The 21,029-nt window shown below is 38.3% G+C and overlaps 2 protein-coding genes across 3 annotated transcripts in view; one reads left to right on the plus strand and one right to left on the minus strand.

Moving 5' to 3' along the window:
- The window catches only part of LOC111873272 (nuclear protein localization protein 4 homolog), a 64,689-nt gene that overhangs the window by 12,984 nt on the left and 30,676 nt on the right, over positions 1–21,029 (minus strand). The gene's annotated exons all lie outside the window — the stretch shown is intronic.
- Positions 96–12,739, plus strand: LOC111873275. 2 transcript variants are annotated; one of them, XM_023867847.2, is made up of 4 exons: positions 96–386; positions 917–1,237; positions 7,595–7,753; positions 9,168–12,739. In XM_023867847.2, the coding sequence occupies exons 2-4, from the start codon at positions 917–919 to the stop codon at positions 10,470–10,472; spliced, it is 1,785 nt and encodes a 594-aa protein (XP_023723615.1). In that variant the 5' UTR covers positions 96–386; the 3' UTR covers positions 10,473–12,739. The 2 variants fall into 2 exon arrangements, with proteins under 2 accessions (XP_023723615.1, XP_023723614.1); XM_023867846.2 differs by having other exon boundaries at positions 126–176.

Raw genomic sequence — 21,029 nt, forward strand, 5'->3', positions numbered from 1 at the left:
ACAATGACTGTTGCAATATTAAAAAATTTCGAAAAACCGCGGTCCAATCGCCAAGTTAAGATGGCGTCTGCGCGATACTAATGGAAACGCGCGGACAGATGGCGCAGGTTTCGTAAAGCAACATCGTCCGCCATGCCAAATGGTTCAGTGTTAACATCATGATGTGGCATAATGTTGTAAGTTAGTGCCGTATAGAAGCCGGCAACGGCAGTTTTTCGTTATGTAAAATATAAATGCCGCTTCCTCGTTAATCGACAGTTTCGTATAACCGTACAAACGCACCGATACGTGCGTTTTCGTTTTCGTAGCTCGTTCGCTACATTACGTATTTTCATCGTACCGACTTTTGTTTTTTTTTTCGCTGTGGCAACAACGCGATAAACACGGTAAGGAACTTGTTTAAATTGTCTGGAAATTTTGTTAATTATACGCCCTCGAATATTAATTAACATTAAAGGTGTGGTATATGTACTTATTTTTGCCGTTATTACAACTCTGACTGTGGCATGTTGCAGTGTTCTGCAAACGAATGCCGGATAACATAAGGGTTGGTGAGGAACGAAAGTTTTATTTCGTGTTGTCACTGGTCGGAGTGGACAGAGCAAATTGTATTAAAATGTCGAGTAACGCTAATTCAATATTTCAGTTGAGGGCCGGATTCAGAAAAAAGGGTGTATATAAATGTCATTAAGGTTCGCTTATGAGTAGATTATTATACGTCTTTTTTAAGGCTACGCAGTGTAATATGAACCCAATATAAACCCATTATTTAAATTTTGATTTTCACAATTGAAGTTACCGTGTTAGTAAATTACGTGTAAAATGTTACATAATAAGAACATGAACATGCAAAAGTTGCTTTGTGGTAGAGAAATTAAATGTATCAGTACTTGTTAAATCTATAATAACTTTACAGATGATGGAACCAGGAGTACTACCAGAACTTGAGGAATTGACCCTCTGCAGTTTTTGCAAGCAGAAGTTCAATGACTCAGATCTTTGCCCGAAGTTCCTAAGTTGCAAACACTACTTCTGCCTCAAGTGTATCCAAACTGCCCTAATGAAAGGTCGTGAGTTGTATTGTGTTCACTGTTGGAAGCGCACTGAGCTCGGTGAACAAGGTGCAGATACTCTGCAAACATATGGTGCAGTGCTAACACTTGCGAAGAACTTCACAGCCCTGAAGATTGGTCCAGGAGCTGGTGGAGGGAACAAACCTCCAGACAAAGACCGCAAGGTAGATAACATCCCAATTTATGCACATATCTTCAGTATATTAAGTATTTATGATCTCTTGTTTAAGTTTGTTGTACAATCAGTACCTGTTCCACCTCATTTATACCATTTTGTATTTTTACTATTGATACTGCATATGTTAAGCCTTTAACAGAGAATTTGAAAGAACAGAGTCATTTGATTTGCTTATGCTTTCATCTCTGTTCAAACTAAACAGAAGTAATGGAAGACTTGTGATTTTCATAGAGATGAAGCACCATACTGTAGCTTTCTGGGTTATGACATTGTGTAGTCTAGTAGGTGGGTGCTAATGTTTTGGATGCCACTTTACTTCCACCTCTCCACTTCTGGCCTGGAGATGGATGTACGAGTAACATGTATCCATAAAGTGCTGGTACCTGCCTGCTGGACTACATGGTGTCTAGAAGACCAAAATACAAACAAATGTCTAAACCATATATAGTAGGCTAAGAAAATTACTCATTCACATGCTTGGGTAGAATTCAAGGATGTGAATCCAAGGATTTAGGCTGGCACTATCTTGAAATCTGGAAACACCAAATTTTCTCACATAAATTCACTCTGATGAGGAAGTTATTAATTTTATTTTCTGTGTATATAATTTCCCCATATTTGGTTTATTATACTTAACTCTTTTTGTTGCAAACTATGTACCTATTATGTATTTCATACAATAACCCAGCTGCATAGAATGAGCAGTAGACTGTTATATAATGACAGAATTGTGATAAAACAAAATTTTGGAATTGTAGCCATTTTGACAATAAAATTGCTCTGTAAATGTGTTCTGGTATATCCATACTACTTTTTTTTTCAGTTCTGACACCACTTTTTTCCATAAAAATTAAAAGTAAAGTCCTCTCTACACTTTGCCCAAACTGTGATATGGAGGGTGCATTGTCAGTGTTATACACCAGCAGTGTTCCACCTGGGAAGGAACTGACAGTCTCCCCAGGTTATGTGCATATGGGCCCTGACCTAATCTAGATTTGGTAGCACAGAGAACACTTCTTAATGCCCTGCTGGTAGGAGAGCCCTAGAAATTTAGCATGTAGCCATTTACTTCCCTGACTGCATTATACTTGTAGCACTATTTATGTGAACAATTCCCTGCATGCCCCCCCCCACACACACACACACACACACACAAAAGAATTGAAACTATAAGGAGCAATAATACAAGGCAAAGTGCAAGAAAATTCCAAGTGGTTTAACTTCATCCTTCCATGTAATGCCCATAAGCATAAGAATACCCTTAGGTTTTAGTTGGATTGAGAAAGACGTGGCTTATTCATGCTCAGATGTTAAAGATAAAAGTAAAGTTATCTCTAAGCTTAAGCACTTTATGAAGATGTATGAGGTACTATTGGAAAGTTCCCAGAGTAAGTCAAAAAAGAAATGCTGGCTAAACTTACTAAATTTTGGCTGCCATCTTCTCTAAAACAGTTTCCTTGGGAACATATACAGTGATCACATCATTTTTTCCATGCTTCAAAAGCACTGTGGAAGTCATTTTCCTTAATGCTGTCGAGTACCGCTTGTGATTCCCTTTGAATGTCAGTCACTGTTTCAAACGTTGTCCGTTCAGTTTCATTTTCAATTTGGGAATCAAAATGGGCTAAGTCCAAGTAGGGAGGAAGGGAACAATAACCATGTTGTTATTAGACATAGTTTTCAGGGACGTGTGGGTGGGCATGTCATGATGAAGGAGCAGTCTGTCGCATGTTCAAATTTTCTGTTAAGATCTCCTGGCAAACTCCATAACTGATCCCAGTGGTGTCTGTGAGCTCATGGATTGTTCAGCGATGGTCTTCATTAATGAGTTCTCAAATTTTTTCAGCATTTTCCGTCATTTTACTGGTGCTTGGTCGCCCTGAATGTCATCTTCAACTGACACTCAATCAGTCTTGAAATGTGAATGCCATTCAGAAACCACTGTCTGGCTTAAAGAATGTTCTCCAAAAGACTCACAAAGCATTTCAAGGGTTTTGGTAGCAGATTTTCTGAGCTTCACACAAAACTTGATGCAGACATGTTGCTCAATTTTGCCATCCATCACAGACAAAATGAAACACAGAGTAAAAAAAAAGCACTTGTGTAAAAACAGTGCATGTTTACAGCATGGTGTCATGTGCCAGACTGATGCAATAGGCTTGTGGAAATGTGACCTTGGCCTCCGTTCTCATCATCTTTCACCGAGGCAGTTACAACAATAACAGTCTGGGAACTTTCTGATACCACATTGTATGAGGAGTGGAGGTATACCTCTATGCATTTGTAACTTTAGCACTAGATTGATGTGGGCAGTCTTTTTCATGCCACAGCTGCCTTCCCCAAAGATGAGCCCTGAATACCCATTTTACTCGGTGAGCCCTAGAGTCGGTGTGGATGTGGTGGCAAAGAGAAAATGTATCTCTACTGGGAATTAAACGCTAATTGTCCATCCCATAGCTTAGATGCTGAGCTCCCCTCTGTTATCAAAATTTAATACACAATGATAATGTAAACTGTGATAACTGAAATGTGTATTAAGCTAGGCCATTTAATACTATATACTGCTACTCCCTACAATCTTCTTTATCAGGGGCATTGTCCTCACTTGTTGACAGTAGTGTTGAGATCTGAAAATATGTGAAATGATACCTCCACATGTTACATTTATGCACAAGGATAATTTAACTATTAATGACATCGTCAAGTATCTGAAACAATCCGTAACCAAAATCGTGGCTGCAATTTTTTTAGCTCTGAATCTAAATTGTCATGACCATGGCTGCTTGTAGGAGACTGAAAATATTTTACTTCTCTCTCTAATATAGCCGCTATACATCTATACTGCAAACTACTACTTGCAATGAAATACAGTTTCTTTGATGCAACCAACCTAATCATACCAGAGAAACTATAACATTAGTAAGTTATAAGTCTCATGAAAGTGTGTGTAGAGGGAGATTATCTGAAAGCCTCCTGCAATCTTTTGGCTGGTCCAGCAGAAGGGACAGTGTACTAGCAATGATTTGCATAATGTATGTTCAGACTCATGGTGTAGTGGACAGGCCAATAGCTTATAAACGTTTTAGTTTCTTTTCAGTATCATCTGAACAAATCTCTGAACAGCTACCATGAAGTGAGCTGACTAATGTGTTACATACCTGTCAACCAAAATCCCAAGCCCTTTGCTTTACTGTATTAAACATTCAATCAGTCATATTACTTTTGTGTCAAAATGTCACGTGAGAATTACACAAAGAAATGGGTGTTCATGTACAGTATTCATACAGAAGTAGGAAAAAGATTCCAGCATACATTTCTAGACATTACAATTCCAGATAGAAAAAAAAAAAACCTTCACACAATCTTAAATTTGTTTAAACAGTCTATACACACTGCAGTTTCTCTCTGATATTGTCCCAGTATATTACTGAACAGCTACAGTGAAATCAGCTACTGTATGCCTGGTGGCTATAATCTCAAGCCCTTGCCACTCTATTAACATTCACTCATTTGTGTTAATGTTGAAATGCCATGTGACAATCACGCTTTGAAACAACTATTCCTGTACAATAGCCATGTGAAAACTAAGGAAAGGATTCCAGCATAGATTTCAAGACATTACAGTTTCAAATAAAAAATTATTTCTTTTGAACTAAGTAAATTTAAGTAGGGTTGTTACTGGACAAGAAGGAACTGAATAAAAATTGTGAGCACTCACTGAAGAGAAGCTGGATGAAACTGGTGTTAGGCTTGAACATTCCCCTTGAAAATCCTTCAGATATCTTGCACAGGAGATGGGGGTCTAAAGTTTCAAGTTTGCCCTATTTCCAAAAAGGAACTTCATGTGAATATGAACTTTCTTGTGGAGGTACAAGGAATGCATGCACAATGACAGGAATTATTTCTGTCATCTGCTGTGATATGGGTGGGTTTTTTTCATGATTTGTTGGCCTGTGGGCTTGCTGATTTCATTGTGGGTCCGGTCACATGTGCAAAGAATTGATGAGAGAAGCATGTGAGGATTGGCTCAATAGATTCTCAGACAAACCACCTTGTGTATCAAATCTGGTACATCACATTCAGTCCACTCTAACTTGGCAGACTAATGCTATCAGCATATGACTATCAGGGTTCTTGTCCCTGTTCAGGCAGACCATTGTATGTTTATGTATGGTACTGTAAGAACAGTGCATACTGAACCTGATACAGAAGATTAACATTCATATAAACATAAATGTACATACAGAGGCGGCCTTATTTTGGGATATAAACCCGTGGGAAAGAGTGCAGTGTATAAATTCACTGAACATTAAATGTTTAATGTCAACAAGGCAAATGTTAACCCCACATTTTGATATGAGTATTAAAAAAAAACCGAGGTGAAGCCAACCATTAGCATGGTGACAGAGCACATACCTTGTGAGGATAGTGATTGTTGCTATTTAATCATAACCTAAATCAATATTTATGATTTAATTATATTTATTTTGCATGAATATTGGGTGCTTCCAATGGTACAGTCATTGAAATATCGTTATGTACTGGAAGTATTACACACAATTTAAGATGCTGTCAAATTCTTATCATTGCAATTTATGAGGATATTAAAACTGCTACCACCACTATTACATTATTTTTAATGAAGGGAGAATTATGAGTTTCTTTTGGTTATACTCTAGATCCAAAAACTTAAAAAAGAGTTTTCTATGTTGTTCACCAAATAGGAGGCAAATAATTACAAAACTGTATGTGAATGAATACTTGTAAAATAAAATAAAAAATTAAATGCAACATGCTGGTTACATTATTTATATTAGTGCAAAGCCTGTTGGAAGTACATCAGAAGACTATGAGAGCTTGTATGTCTAGCTACAGTTTCCACATATAAGCCTTCTGTTGATCCACTTACATGTTACAGCAATTCAGGGACACTTGGGGTGAAATCATGATTTCACTTAGTATGCACACTATGGACTTATTCTGGGAAACATCTTAACAGAATAACTGGTACCACTATCTACAGAAAAATCGTTTCGAAAAGGTTGAGACTACAGTACCAACTGAAGCATAGATATGGAAGCCCATTCAATCTTCAGTTGGAAAACTTGACAATTCCTATCTCCATCTACAGCTTCCACAAATCACCCTTCCATTGATCTACTTATACATTATTAGCCTATGATTTTTCAAACTGTGTGTCGTAACCTACTCTAAGGAGGGTCACCATCTTCTGAATTATTTAACATATGCTGTAGTCATAACCATGCAAAATTTTGGAGAGTCAGTAAGATTTAGTATAGGTGCTTTCAGAAAAGGTAGATGCAACAGGCAAAATAATGACTTCTACATATCAACAGAATTTTCAGCCTGAATGTTTATATACGATGGGGTACCCAAAAGAAACCGAACTAATTTTTTTGTGGGCAGAGCTTTTGTAGTACCGCGTTTTGCCGCTATGAGCGCATAGAGCTAACATTCCTGAGTCGATAAGCCGACTACCGTTGCTTCAGAAGGTAAGGACTAGTTTCGGCAGAGTTTATAGTGACAACTGTTTTGTGTGATCGTCGTTTTTTCCATGGCCCGAACACATGAAAATGTTGAAAAAATTCGTGAAATCATCAAGGAAGATCGACGACGGACCATTGAAGAAATTGTGGAGCTGTCGGGAGTGACTTGGAGCTCAGTTCAGCGAATTTTGACAGAAGATTTGGGAATGAAAAGGGTGGCTGCGAAATTCGTGCCACGACTGCTGACTGCTGAACAAAAACAAGGTCGCGTGGAAGCATGTCGTGCTTTGAAAGAAGAGTCCCGAAATGATCAAAACTTTTTTTTGTTTCCTCGAATGAAAAGAGACATGAAAGGAAAGCGTTTTGCTGATGTTGCTGAGGTGAAGGAAAAAACAACGAAGGCGCTCTCAAGCATCTCAAAAGATGAATTTAGACAATGTTTTGAAAAATGGAATAAAAGACTAGACAAGTGTATTAGTGTAAGTGGAGAGTACTTTGAAGGGGATTGAAGGTTTGTGCTTAAAATTTGAATAAATAAGTTTTAAAAAAAATAAGTTCGGTTTCTTTTGGGTACCCCCTCGTACATATGGATTTGTTTTTCTCTTTGTGAAATAAAGAGTGAAGTTTTAAAATACATGAAAAATCACCACCATGAATGTTACAGTTTCATTTGTGTGACTGTAGTAATAGTTATTAGTGTAACTCTTTAAATTTACAGACATTATAATGGCTGTGTGTGTGTGTGTGAGTGTGAGTGAGAGAGAGAACTGGTAAATGGTGAGCATGCATGTTTCTCTTTTTAATTAAGAAAACACATTGTGACCCTTCTTTGCCAGGTATTGCCAAGTGAGAATTGCCATACACATGGGATGCCATTGGCGTTATGGTGTCATACATGTTGTGCTGCCATCTGTCGGGCATGCGCAACACAGCAGGATCATCCAGGTCATCAGGTCAAATCTCAGGGGGAAGCCAAAGAACAGCTCGTCTCAGAGGTTAACACTTGTCATATGTATTTTATGAATGAATTTTCTAATTGTCTCCACATTTCTCAGTTCTTGTCTATGTCTATGTAGATGTTGTAACCTCTCTTTGAATTCATTTCCTTGCACATGAGTTGGGATGAGACTGAACTAGAACTGGTACAAATAATCAGGTTTTCAGTTCATGCCTTCCAGATCTAATGGAAATGTAGTTGTCTTTACAGTATAAATGTCTCCTCTCCATTAACTTCCATTACCAATTGTGTTCCACTTTTTGATGAAAATTAGATGAGTTTATATGTATGTAACATAATCAGGTTAATTTTTGTTGTGTTCAGTAATAAAATGTTCATACAATGTGATTGGCCGAGAGCTACCCTAAAACTGTTTGCCTGCTGAAGTGGGAGAGACAATGGCTACTCATATCAACTCATAATGCACAGATTTGGACTGGTAGTGGACCTGACAGAGCCTATACACTTTACAGTTTCCTTTTGATATCATTCCAGTAAATTATTGAACACCTGCAGTGAAATGAGCACATTTGTTATATGCTGGTCAGCCATAATTCAAGCCCCTACAAACTTTCAATCAGTCCTATTTATGCTATATGACACTTGTGATACACACTTGAATGAATGTGTGTAAAAAGTGTTGTGTAAGAAGAGTAAAGAGAAGATTTCAGGATGCTGTAGTTTGTAAATGAAAAGATATTCATGCAGATGAAAATAAATCAAGACTTATGGGAGGGGGGGGGTAACTGAATCAAAATGCTGAACAAAACTTGAATGATATCAGTGGTAGGCTTGAACATTCTTCTGAGAAACCCCTCACAAGGCTTGCATGGGAGACTGTGGTTTCAAAAACATGAGCACAAAACTCCTGGAATTCAAACCTTATAAGACAACAGTAGTCAGCTAGCACATAATGAATAATCTTGTTTTATGTTCTGTTCATTGGTTTATTGGAGTTATATTGAACAGGTATTGTAATGTGTGTATAAGCTTCTGGTTTGTTGAGTCTGCTACCACTCCAAATCCATGCTGCCTGAATTAAGGAGCTTCTGTTTCTTCTGCCCAAGTAGTCAAATGATTTTCAGGTAGCACTCAGTCACACTGTATATGATAGAAATGCACCCAATTTTCTGAGAAAGGAATATAATGCAGTGTTATTTTCTGTTTATTCTTGGTTTACTTAATGACCGTTTCAATTGCTATAGTTGTGGCATGTCAAAAGTTAGGTTGATTAGTGAATAATGAATTTGAAAGAATCTGGAAGAAAGCAGTTGTGGTCTCATTTGAAGTACTGCCCTGGTATTTGGCTGCAGGAACTGACAGAAACTACAAAAAGCCCTAGTTAGAAGTGTGGCTTGACAGATTTTTGTTCACTGTGAACTAAATCTTCATTGAGTGCTTATGTGTTACAGGTTCAGTTAGAACTCGTTGCAATGGGTAAGATGCTGTCTGAAATCCAACGTTTGGCAATGCAGCAACGGGACTTCTTGCTTAAAGTCCTGGAGGCTTGTGTCACTCTCAAGACACATGTTGAGACAGATCTTCAAAATGGTTGGAGCCATCAACCAGAAGTGACAGAGGCACGTGAGACACTGAGCAAGGCACGGGCTGGCCTTGCTGGTGTAGATGGTCCTGGTGATGCTCATGTTCTCTATTCATCTCTCTCTCTAGAGAAGCAGCGACTTCAAGGAAAGTATCAAGAGATGTACCTGCAGTGCCAGCTGGATGATTTGATTGGTAATTCTGGAGTGGTGTTTGACTTTGGCCTGCTGAAACAAGCTCTGGCTAATATTCATTCAGGGGAGCCTCCTGCACCACAGGGTGGTCCAGGTCGGCATCCCCACCATGTAGCTGCTGCCCAGAATCCTATCCTCTTCCTGGCCAATTATTGCATGTCACAGTTGTATTCCCGACATGTTTTGACAAAGCAGCATCACTTGCAGCAGAATGGAACTGTGGAATATCACCACCCTCCAGTGCATCAAATACCTCATCATCTTGTTACCCCACCACATCCTCCACCACCTCAACACATTGTTGTTGCTGCTCCTGCCCCCTCATCTGTTGGCAACAAACCTCCACCTGCCCTTCCTCCTGCAGTCCATCATGCACAACCACCACCTCCTCCCCCCTATGGACAAGAACCAGGAGTCGTGGCAGTCCAAGTCCAGTCTCCTCCCCAACCAGTCATGACTATCAATGTCCGTAGTCAGCCAAACCCATATCCACTCTACTTTTTCAGCATTGATGTTAACGGCTCTCCTCATGGACGCATTGTTATTGAAGTTCGTCCTGATGCAGCTCCAAAGATGGCCAAGAACTTTGGTGTGCTCTGTACAGGGGAGATGGGTGTTAGCTACAAGGGCTGTGCTGTTTTCCAATGTTGGGAAGGAGAATCAGTCATCACAGGAGATTTTGAGCTCAACAATGGACGAGGTGGAAGATCCATCTATGAGGATGGCTACTTCATGCCTGATGACACTAAGTTCCCTGCAGTGCGCGGTGCTGTGGGAATGAGGCGCACTCAGAAGCGTCATGACAACCTAGGAATGGTTGGTTCTCAATTTCGCATCATTTTGCAGGAGATGAGAGGCTTTACTGGGATCTTTGGTCACGTTGTTGAAGGCCTTGATCTGGTAGAGAAAATTTCTACCTTTGGAGACCAGACGGGTAAACCAACCAAAACCATTGTCATTACAAAATGTGGCAAACTATAAAAGGTATTCCAGCAGTTTGACTCACAGGTTTGCTGTATTCCATTCTAGTATCCTTGTTTCTCTTTCCCATAAGAAGTCTGAGAACATAGCGTTCCTTGAGTTATTGTAAACCTAACAATGGGAATATATGATGTTGATGCAAAATATTTGGTAAGTGTACTGCTGGCTTCACTGATCTGTTAACACAGTCCATCATATGCATTGTAATAATGTGAAGAGAACAAACTTTTGTAAGGCCCAGAACTGGCATAAAAATAATAGGAAAAATGGGGCATTTATTAGCAAAGCATCTTGGTTAGGTGCAAGTACAACTTACATAGATGAAAATATTCTTATAATGGGGAAAGTGTTGATATAAGCAAAGATGATCGTTTAATTTAGAGAGCTTTGCTTATTTTTTACCATGATGCTCGATAACTTTTTGTAAGGAATTAAAATATTATCGATTTACGTGTCCTTATCGTTCATGTGTATAGCAGTTGATCTCAAAGTGCGAAATTACAAGGCCTAACTAGGTAGAAGACAAATGGCTAACCAATGCGTGTGTATGTATGCATAAAATATAGAATAACTATCTTTTTATTCGTCAGTTACTTTATTTTCTTCGTTATTCTTCCCTCCAACTTTCGAAAGGTTTTGGAGATTCGTTTTCGACGATCGATATCGAAGCGTAAATGTTCTCGCATCCATTCCTTCTCTTGATCGAAACAATATTCGTGAATCTGCCGAATAACCGTTCGTCCACCCGCATTCTTGATCATTAACCAGAGTTAACTTTGATCGAGTAGTCTAGAAGAAAGGTCCGGTGCATCTTTATATCGTTGCCTGGTAATCGTCGTTTCGAAATCGTTATCATAAGCATTAGTTTATTTTTAGATCGAGGGGTAGATTTGTCATGGTTCCATAAAATATGTGTGTAATGTACCATTAGTGTAGGCCTTACAGTAGTCTGTTTCATAGATATCAAACTACGGAATTGTCGCTGTTTGTTGGGCATCTCATCTTTGGGACTAAGAAATGTTGCTGTAAGCATTTTTTTTTTATTATTAAAACACTAATTGCAGATGGTTCCATCATTTGTTCTTTTTTCTTTCTGTCATAATTTATATAAGTTTTATTTAGAGGGGCATACAGTAGTTTGAGATTCCATGTGAATGTGGTTTTGGTTGTTGTGGAGCATATGAATTTCAGTTTGTTTTGAATTGTTTACCATTAAGTGTAATGGTTCCACCATGTAATATGTCTTCAAGTATTGTATGCACTTCGAGAAGAATAACGTATTCTTATGATAGAAATTAATGTGCATTGCATATTCCTTAGTTTGTTAGGTCTCTGGGACCGGCAACCTAATATCATTTCACTGTTTCAAAGGATGGGTGCACATCACTGTACTTTATGTTAAGTTTGACGAGGTGATGCTCCGACTGCAGTATCAATAGTCATTTCAATACCTGCTGCTAAGCAAGAGCTTTGACATTGTACTATATTTTTGATGTTCACACCAAAGTGGAATTACATGTATTTAAACCCAAAATTAGCGAAAAAGACGTCGCAATGGTGACTTTTCTTTTTATTGTTTTTATGCAAGTGAAGACATGTTAAGTTTTAGAATATCATACATAATAATTGATACTGGGTTGCCTTCCTGCTACTGAAGCAAAATTGTCAGTCAAAAACAGTCGGAAAACCATCCTTGTTTGTGCCTTATAATCTTAGCTGCAAATGCTTCCCTAGTTTTATGAACGTGGTGTTAAAATGTGTAGCTCATAGCTAGTTTAAACACGAATAATAGGTTAAAAAAAACAGTAAATCTTGTTAACGTCCAGAAATGCATAAATACATCTGTGTACCTTACGAAATTAAAATAGTATGTATGCTGACAGTTATACAGAATAACACAGTTTCATGATGCTCCTAGTACTTAAATGTAGCAAGCCTTTTTTTGTCCTTTTGAAACTTCTCTCTCCATCTCCCTGTGGCATTACATTAGGGTATCCTACAGGATGCCACATGATAAACTGTAACGAGCAAACTGGCAGGGACACATTCCATTGTCGCTTCAAGTGATTGAAACGAATCTTGAGAGGCAGGGCTAAGCCAATACTGTACTATGTTGTCAATGCATAATTTCTGAGAGAGAAAATCATTGGATCATCACCTTGCGATAATATCATTCATTGTTGCACTGAAGAAGTGCCTTAAAATTTTGTGATAAAACTCGTGTAGCGCCGTTCGATGGAAATATATGCAAAATGGGAAAAATGAAACTGTTGTTTATTTAATAATATATAAAAGGAACTCACCTGCCCTATATCTTTCCTATAACTTATCTTTATTGCTAATTCCCAATATCTTAATAAAAGCTGCCTTGAAAGAATATGTCCTTGCATACTAAAGAAACATGTCACTGTGCACATGTATTTCCCCACTGCAGTAATGGTTTGCTTCACTATCTTGTCACATTTTACTTAAGTATAGGTACTCTTGATTCATGTGGCAGTTAAATTGCAGGAGAAATAGCATAAACTGTTCATAAGGAAATACTATACTGAAAGTTTCCTTATCCTCTCAAAGAGGGGTGATAGTAGTAGTTGCACAGAAGAGGTGATGTGGCTAGGTCAAATTTCCCCTTCTCCCCATGCATTCCTCCTCTGCTATTCACACTCCCTCTTCTCCCTGCCTTTCCTAATTGGCCAGCAAGTAGTCTGCATTAAAGTGAGTGCTCCTGATCAAAATTGGTCTAAATTAGTTGAAGGCATTAAAATGTGATCACATTTTCTGAACTTGCATAAAACAAGGAGTATCTGTATTTTGATTCTCAAAATTTTACTAGTTGCAATGCCAAATAAAAACAATTTCCATGTTCGTATAACAACTTTGGTATTGTAAATATTTCCTTACATACTGTAGAATAACACTTTGTAAAGCATTTACTGATTTATGAAAAATGCGGTTGTGATGATGACAGTGACGATGACACTGCTTGTAAGTTCACGAACCTCTGCTCTGAGTATCCTTCAACTTAGATTTCCTTTGATGAAAAGAACTAGATTTACAGAAATATTTTGTGAGACTGAAAATATTAGTTTGTTCCACTTGTCTAACTATATACTATATGTAATTTGATGAGGTTAAAAATGTGCAGAGAATCTTTATCCTCATACCCTTACACACAAAGAGATGGATATACTGAAATAATAAGAGTGACTCCACATTAGTAACAAACATACAGTGGTTGCAACCATCTTTAACAAAAGCTTCACACACATCCTAATAGACTGGAGTAAACAATGAATGAATTAATACGCAGTAGGAATTTTAAAGATGGTTATGTTTCCCTTGAATTCTAATTGGAAAATTTAATTTTGAAAAGTACGTGTAAAATAAGATGTACAAACTAATGCTACCACTATTCAGGCCATTTTTAAACAGTTCTATGCCCAAATGGACATGCAGTGCTACAAAGTGGATATGTTAACCTATGCTGGACATGTAATGCCTACATACAGAATAAATTGGATGTTAACGTATTAACATTAATTAAATTTAATTTATTAATATTATCAGTATATTTAAGCATCACATTTTGGAAAAGAAACAATAAAATTGCTTTAATATCAGTACATATTTATGTATGAGTATTATATGTTAAAACATTATTAGGACATAACAGATGGTCATATACAGAAGATTTTTACTTTGTTGACCAGTTCCATGATTCTGCACTTCATGGCGACCAGAGTGCCACAAGACATATAAGGATTTTGCTGATGAATCAGCCAGCCGATAATGTTTGGAATGAAGTAGTTACAGTTCACAGGAGTTCTACACATAGATATCTTTCACAACTATTTTTTTCATTAAAAAACACAGGTACAACAATCCTTGCACTTACAGCACACCAGAAACCAACTTACACTGGATGGTGCAGGGCTTCATGGGTTAGATGTGGATTCTGTGGACTCCAAGAGCGATTATTTTGCATATTTATGAATCACTGCAAGTAAAACCATGCTTCATCAGAAAAGAATGTTGATTGCGGGTTGATCTCACTTTCAATGACAGACTGTAGAAACCAATTAAAAAATGAACCCTGCTAGCTGGATCACATGGCTACAAGGCGTGCATGGATTATTGTTGTTTTATAGGGTCTAAGCTTCAGTAATTGTGTTGTCATTCTTGCATTAGACTTTGACACTCCAGTCTCTTGAGCTAGATGTTTCAGTGATTTTCTAGGTGTATGTTCAAGTCTGGCCCCTAAATCATTTAACTTCTCAGTAAGCACTTGATGCCTATGTTTTTGTTTCTTGTCTATTAAGAGTCCAGTTCTAAGTTTGTTCACCAAATTGTGAAATGTATGTCTGCTTGGAACTTTCATCATGAAATTTATGTCAAAATTTTTCCCAACAGTCTCTAGTAGATCTGTATTTTAGACGGGTAAGTAAAAAAGTAAAATAAAGCTATCCCTGTAGCAGGCCGTGAAGGCCCATAGGGTTGTGAGACATTGAGGGACCCACATTTTCTAGACAGTTGGCTCAAAGATGGTAAGCTTGTCAGCCTTACACACCGGCTACACTTTACTCCCCAGGAGGATTATTTAATTAATTCCTAGTACTCATTTCTGTTAGAGACTGAGTCGACCCCAGGGCCATAGTGCAGCTGGAAGGATTAGGTTAACTGAAAAAATCCAATGACCTCATCAGGACTTGAACCCGCGACCTTCCAGCTTGTAGCATAGTACCTCAACCAACTACGCTACCATGGTCCATCTTAGATAGGTGTCATACAGAAATACACTGCACTGCTCACTGACTGTAACTGAGAACAAATGGCTAATGGAGCTGATAACTGCTCCTTACTGCTGACAAATCATAAAATATCCCGCGCATCAACCACACTGCTTGCCGTGAAACAATGCTGTCAAATGGTGCACAAATTAATTACTTCTCTTCATTCCAAATGTTATCAGCCATCAGGCATGGTGGTTCATTACCAAATTGCGTATGCACCTCACAGCCAGCTGTGCACCAGTCGCCATGAAGCACAGAGCTTTGAACTGGTCAAAAAAAAAAAAAAACCTATAATATTCAAAGGCCTAAAGAAGCCCTAGTCTCTCTGAAGAATTTTTAACCAAATCTCTTTCTTTGCATGCTGTGATGTCCGGTTCTCTGTCTTCTCTCCCTTCTTTGCAAGAAGTCTGCTACATCAGGATGTGCTTTGTAATTATCTGTTCCTACACCATTCAGTGATACAACAGCCTAGAGTTCATGAATTCTTTTGTTAGAGATATTCAAAGAGGTGATTTTATTATCTTATAACAGGATATTCTGCGGTCAGCGATGGAGTGATGTTAATAATACTGGGACAAGCAATTTCTTAACACGTCTGACCTACACAAAGGAACTTCTGCACTTTATTCGAGCATTTTGTGCCATAATCCATCTATTTCTAGTACTTCCTTAATTAATGGCAAATTATCATGCACACTTAAAATGCATTTGGACATAGCGTCTTTCCTGAAAATCAATGCAATCATTTCTTGAGGAACTGAAGTTTACATTAAAGAAGACAAACTTGAAATAGCTATTATCCTCTTCAATATTTAATATAATGTTATCATTCCTCATCCTCATTTGCTGTTATGTCATTTTCATCGCTGTTTTTGAAATATATGAATTTTTCCTCCTCTCCATTTTGTAGAGGACCACTGCCAATGATATTAACCATCTGGACAGCATTATTTCTCACAGTTAATACATCACAATGTACCAGAGTAGTCTTTTGTAATACTTTCTGTAGTTCTTGAAGTGCAAGTGTTATGTCTGTCATCAGTCCCATTAATATAACTTGCTGCGATGATGAGTCCTGTATCTTACTTGGACCATTTGCAGCATGCCTTTCATGTTTTTTTCCTTGGTTGTATTAGTCAAATATATCCAAATGAGTTATGCAGGGTGGGGCAGGAAGAGTTCTTTTGTGTTCAGCAAAACATACCATGAAATATGCAGGAAGATCTCTGCATATCTAGAGAAGGTCAAGCAAAATTTTCTTCTTTGAAAAAAGTGTTCAAAAATACCTCAAGTAAATCAGTGACAGTGCTCAACCACTGTCTCAATTCAGCCATTAATTCAAGGGCCAAGTGAACTGCCATATCTGATCAATAACAAGAATACCAAAATGTTATTAAACCATGAACAGCATGGTCCTCATGTAGGTTCCAGATTCCATTGTGTATCCAGTATTAGCAACTTCACTGGTTGGTTTAATCCAAATTAACATCTCAGACAATATGCTGGTTGAATGACAGGTTTTTACTGCAGTTTCCAGGAGACTTTCTGCTCCCAGTTTTTTCAGGCTACACCACTCCAATAAAAGCATGCCAAATTTTGCATGGATATTCATTCAGGATGCACTGAACAGCTACAGACTTCTGTCTTCATTCTGCTGATCTGGACTGATGTCCATTTGAAGAGAGATGCAAATAGCCATTCTTAAGAGCTCACAACCTTCATTACTCATTCAATGTCTATTTGCAGCAACTCATTACATACAACTGTGTCTCTATAGTGTAGAGCTGAACCATGTGGGTGAAAACTATTAAGACCAGTGTCTGAATCATTATTATTGAGCTGGGTCTGTATGGATTGCACTTGCAGTATCACTAATGAATACTGTCACAATAGAGCAATAACTGTTTCTATTAAGGAATCACTGTACACACCCATATGTAAAGCAATGAGGTGATGTACTACACCTGCCATGTTGTTTGAGAGTCTTCATCCACAGGTGTTTGTCAGATTGTTCCCACAGCATGCTGCTTCAGTTGATGGGTCTTCAATTCCAGATGATCAACGAGGCGGCGGTGGCAGCGTCATCGCCACTGTCGTCATTGCCACTGCTGTTGCACAACATGAATACAACTATGGAATGATCCAATTCTTAGAAAATTTTGAACCTTTTGCCTCATGCACTTTACAAATCATATGAGAGATGTAAGTTTGTTTACACTTTCCATCAACTTTGTTTTTTTTCTGTCTTTCTTTAAGACTGGATACTTTGTCTGTATCCATTTCAAATTCAAATTCTTGCCCTTGTACACATGACTAAATGTTATGCATTTCAGTTTGTATGTATGTTTCATCCAAATTGCTACTGAAACACTTTCCAAAGGGCATTTTGAACAACATGTAGCCATGGACAAATTTTGCTCTTGTGATACATGCTGTACAGCAGAAGCAGATTATTCATTATAAATAATGTCATTTTTTGCTGAAACTGTCATATATTTTTTCTTTACATTTTCCTTTTCAAGTAGTATTTGAATGCTTCATATTTATAATGTTACAGCTCAATTCTGAAGTTTTTAAATAACCAGCAATCCCATAAAACATTATTTTGGTTTTATACTGCAATATATTCTTCATGCAGCAGCACAGCTAGACTGTCACTGATGCATAAAAGGGATACATGGACAAAATTGAACAGGCATGTATTTGCAAGAAAACTCCAATATGGCCATACAGGCACACTCTTTCAAAATGTTATGGCATGGGGTAAAGAGCACAACATTTCTATGCCCAGAGTGGTCATCCACTTAATACATAGATAAGTCGATAAGTAAGTTACAAATAGGTATAGAACTTAAACAAATATGAGTACTAATTTGAAAAATGCTTTTATTTCTCAACATAATCTGCCTGTACATTGAGGCACTTGTCCCATTGTTTCACAAGCCCCTGAAAACCAACAGCATAAAATTCTTTGGGCTGCTGTCAGAACCAGGCGGGGACTTCCCTTTCTACAGCTTCATCGTCAGGAAAATGTTCAGCCGAAAGATGATGTTTACACTTGTATCAGGGAATAAGTTTTTTAGGCCTGTGTCAAAGATGTCTGGCACATGTGAGCTCAGCCATTCTGACACCTTCCATCAGCTACTCATTATTGTTGAACTTCTGTGATCCCAACCACTTCTGGTAGGTAAACAGGTGAAAATCGCTTGGAGCAAGATCAAGGCTGTAAGGAGGGTGGTAAAACAACTCCCAGCTGTGATTGAGTGTGACCAGCTGCATGCAGATGCACATTTTCATGGAGAAGCACACCACACCTTATGTTCTGATTGGTCCTATGCAGTTTTTTAGTGTTTCACAATACATTTATGACATTATTGTGGTCTCCTGTTGCATGAATTCCACCATCAGCACTCCTGTCCTGTCCCAGAAAACAGATGCCATCAGCTTTCTGGCAGACGTTTGTTTGAACTTTCCTGGCTTGTTTGGTGAATGTGTGTGCATCCACTGCTTTGCTCTTTGGTTACAACACTGACAAATGAAACCTAAATTTGATCATCTGCTACTCAAATGACGTGACTGAGAAATTTATCACCATCTCTGTGGTATCATTCTAAGGAGTCAAAGCCATTCTCTGTATTTTGTGCATGCCCGTGAGCATCTTCAGAACCCATCTTATGAAAAATTTGTGAGAGCCTAGCCTAACCGTGACGATCTTGTAGAGAACAGTTCATGATATTTGTGGAAATTCACACAAAAGTTCTGAAATTGTGAAGTGCCATCTTTCACTTTGAACAAGACCATCACTCACTTCAGATGGCTGACCACTTTGCTCTTCATCATGAACATTTGTTCACCTGCCCATCTTCCAACATTCTGTACCACTGTCTTACAGTTACTTCACTCATTACATTTGGGTCATAAACCACATTTCCACAGCACTCATGTTTTCAGCACGAAGAAAGCGGATAACAGTGCGACTTTCGCAGCTGGTGGGATTACCTACTGCAGGACACACCATAACCCACTCTGTTAAGACAAGAACACTATGTGACCAGTTATGTGATTTTTTACAAGACGATGAGTCATGTGATGCTACCTAGCATACGCAAGCTCTCCCCTTCTCCTACATTAGTTGCCTAAAATAAATAGAGGTTATTTTCTGAACAGACCCCGTATAATCCATGCATTACACTAGAATCATGACCAAAGTTGGCACTAACTTCGCCGACAAGCGGCGGTCACTCGGTCAGTATAGTTCACTTGTGGACTAAAGCCTCAGAGTTTGTTTGTATGATGGCTGACAACCAAGGAGCAAGCTTCCACTCCTACAAAAACATTCAGAACAGCCACACACTGAACCTAAGGAAAATGAACAAAACCATAAACCAAAGAGGTGCATTGCAACAGCGTGATAACCCACATAACCTAAAATAGCCTGAGGCATTTATAAAAAAGAAAAGCAGAACATTACAGCACAGAAGGAGATTCCTTCATCACAATAATTCATACAATTGATGATGGCCAATGGGCAGAAACATGTAGTGGTATACAATAAAAAGATGAAGATGAGTGAATATTAACTGAAACTGCATACAGATGCCAAGAAGTGGAACACAAAGTCAGATCAAGTATGTTTTCAGTGAGATGATTGAGCAGGACTAAAATCATGTTTGAGACTACTTTCATTGTAATCAGATACTACATAGGCTTTATAAATATACCCCAGAATAAAAATAATTTCCTGTCCCTGATACAGAGTATCCCACAATCCTGAGAAGTGCTTCAAAATTTGGGAGGCAGGTATAAATGAGAACTGTGATAATGATGATACCACCTATGCCTATGGCAGGATTCAAACTTGTGGCTATATGGTTGTCAGGCAGGGAAGATGCATTAATGACCATGATTGTACAGCAAGAAAATAAAGAGTCCCCCCCCATAAAAGTATATGCACATTATGGGTGTTAATAACATATAAAAATCGAAACAGTAACAGTATTTTTAAGTGATATAAGTGTCAAATGTTGAAAGAAGTGTGTGGCACTTAGTACTGGTATAACCTGCTAGATGGCCATATCCAGTGTAAAATGAAACAGTGAATCCATGATTAATGTTTGAACAATGTAAGCAGACTCTTAAATGCCACTGGAAAATGAAGAATGTGACTGGGGTGCAAGGTTTGAAGGAATGAATTATGAACACCACCACCAATGGGTGTAACAACTGCAAGGCTGTGTGATCAATTTGAGGCAGATGGAACAGTGCAAACTGTGCTAATTTTTCTTTGAAGTGACTGTCACAAGTACTGCTTACTTAACAATACTGGAGAACAACATGAACATTTTGTTTTCTGGTGAAGACTATTCCTTTCAACATGACGGTGCACTGGTGCATTACCACATCAATCTGAGAAATTATCTCAACGTTCATTTTTCCATAAGATGGATAGGACTGAAACGTGAAAAGGTCTTGAAGACCGAAATTTGGTTCTTGGGTGGGAAGTACCAACTCAAAGAGACTATCACAAATATATCAAATGAATATGTATATATATTAAATAACAAATATAAATACAACCTAAGTACCTGGAGGTAATAAGCCTCCGACAATCACAATCGTACCGACCAGAAAAGGTGAATTGACTGCACAGTTCAGGGTCCCACAACAGAATGGATCACTCGCGTTGGACCTCAGCCGACGGGAACCAGGAAGTGGAATATTGGAAGGGGTAAGTAGTAAGAAAGGGGGTTGGGGGACGCCCTCTGAC

This window comes from Cryptotermes secundus, unplaced genomic scaffold (assembly GCF_002891405.2).
Source record: "Cryptotermes secundus unplaced genomic scaffold, Csec_1.0 scaffold131, whole genome shotgun sequence".
NCBI classification, from domain to species: domain Eukaryota; kingdom Metazoa; phylum Arthropoda; class Insecta; order Blattodea; family Kalotermitidae; genus Cryptotermes; species Cryptotermes secundus.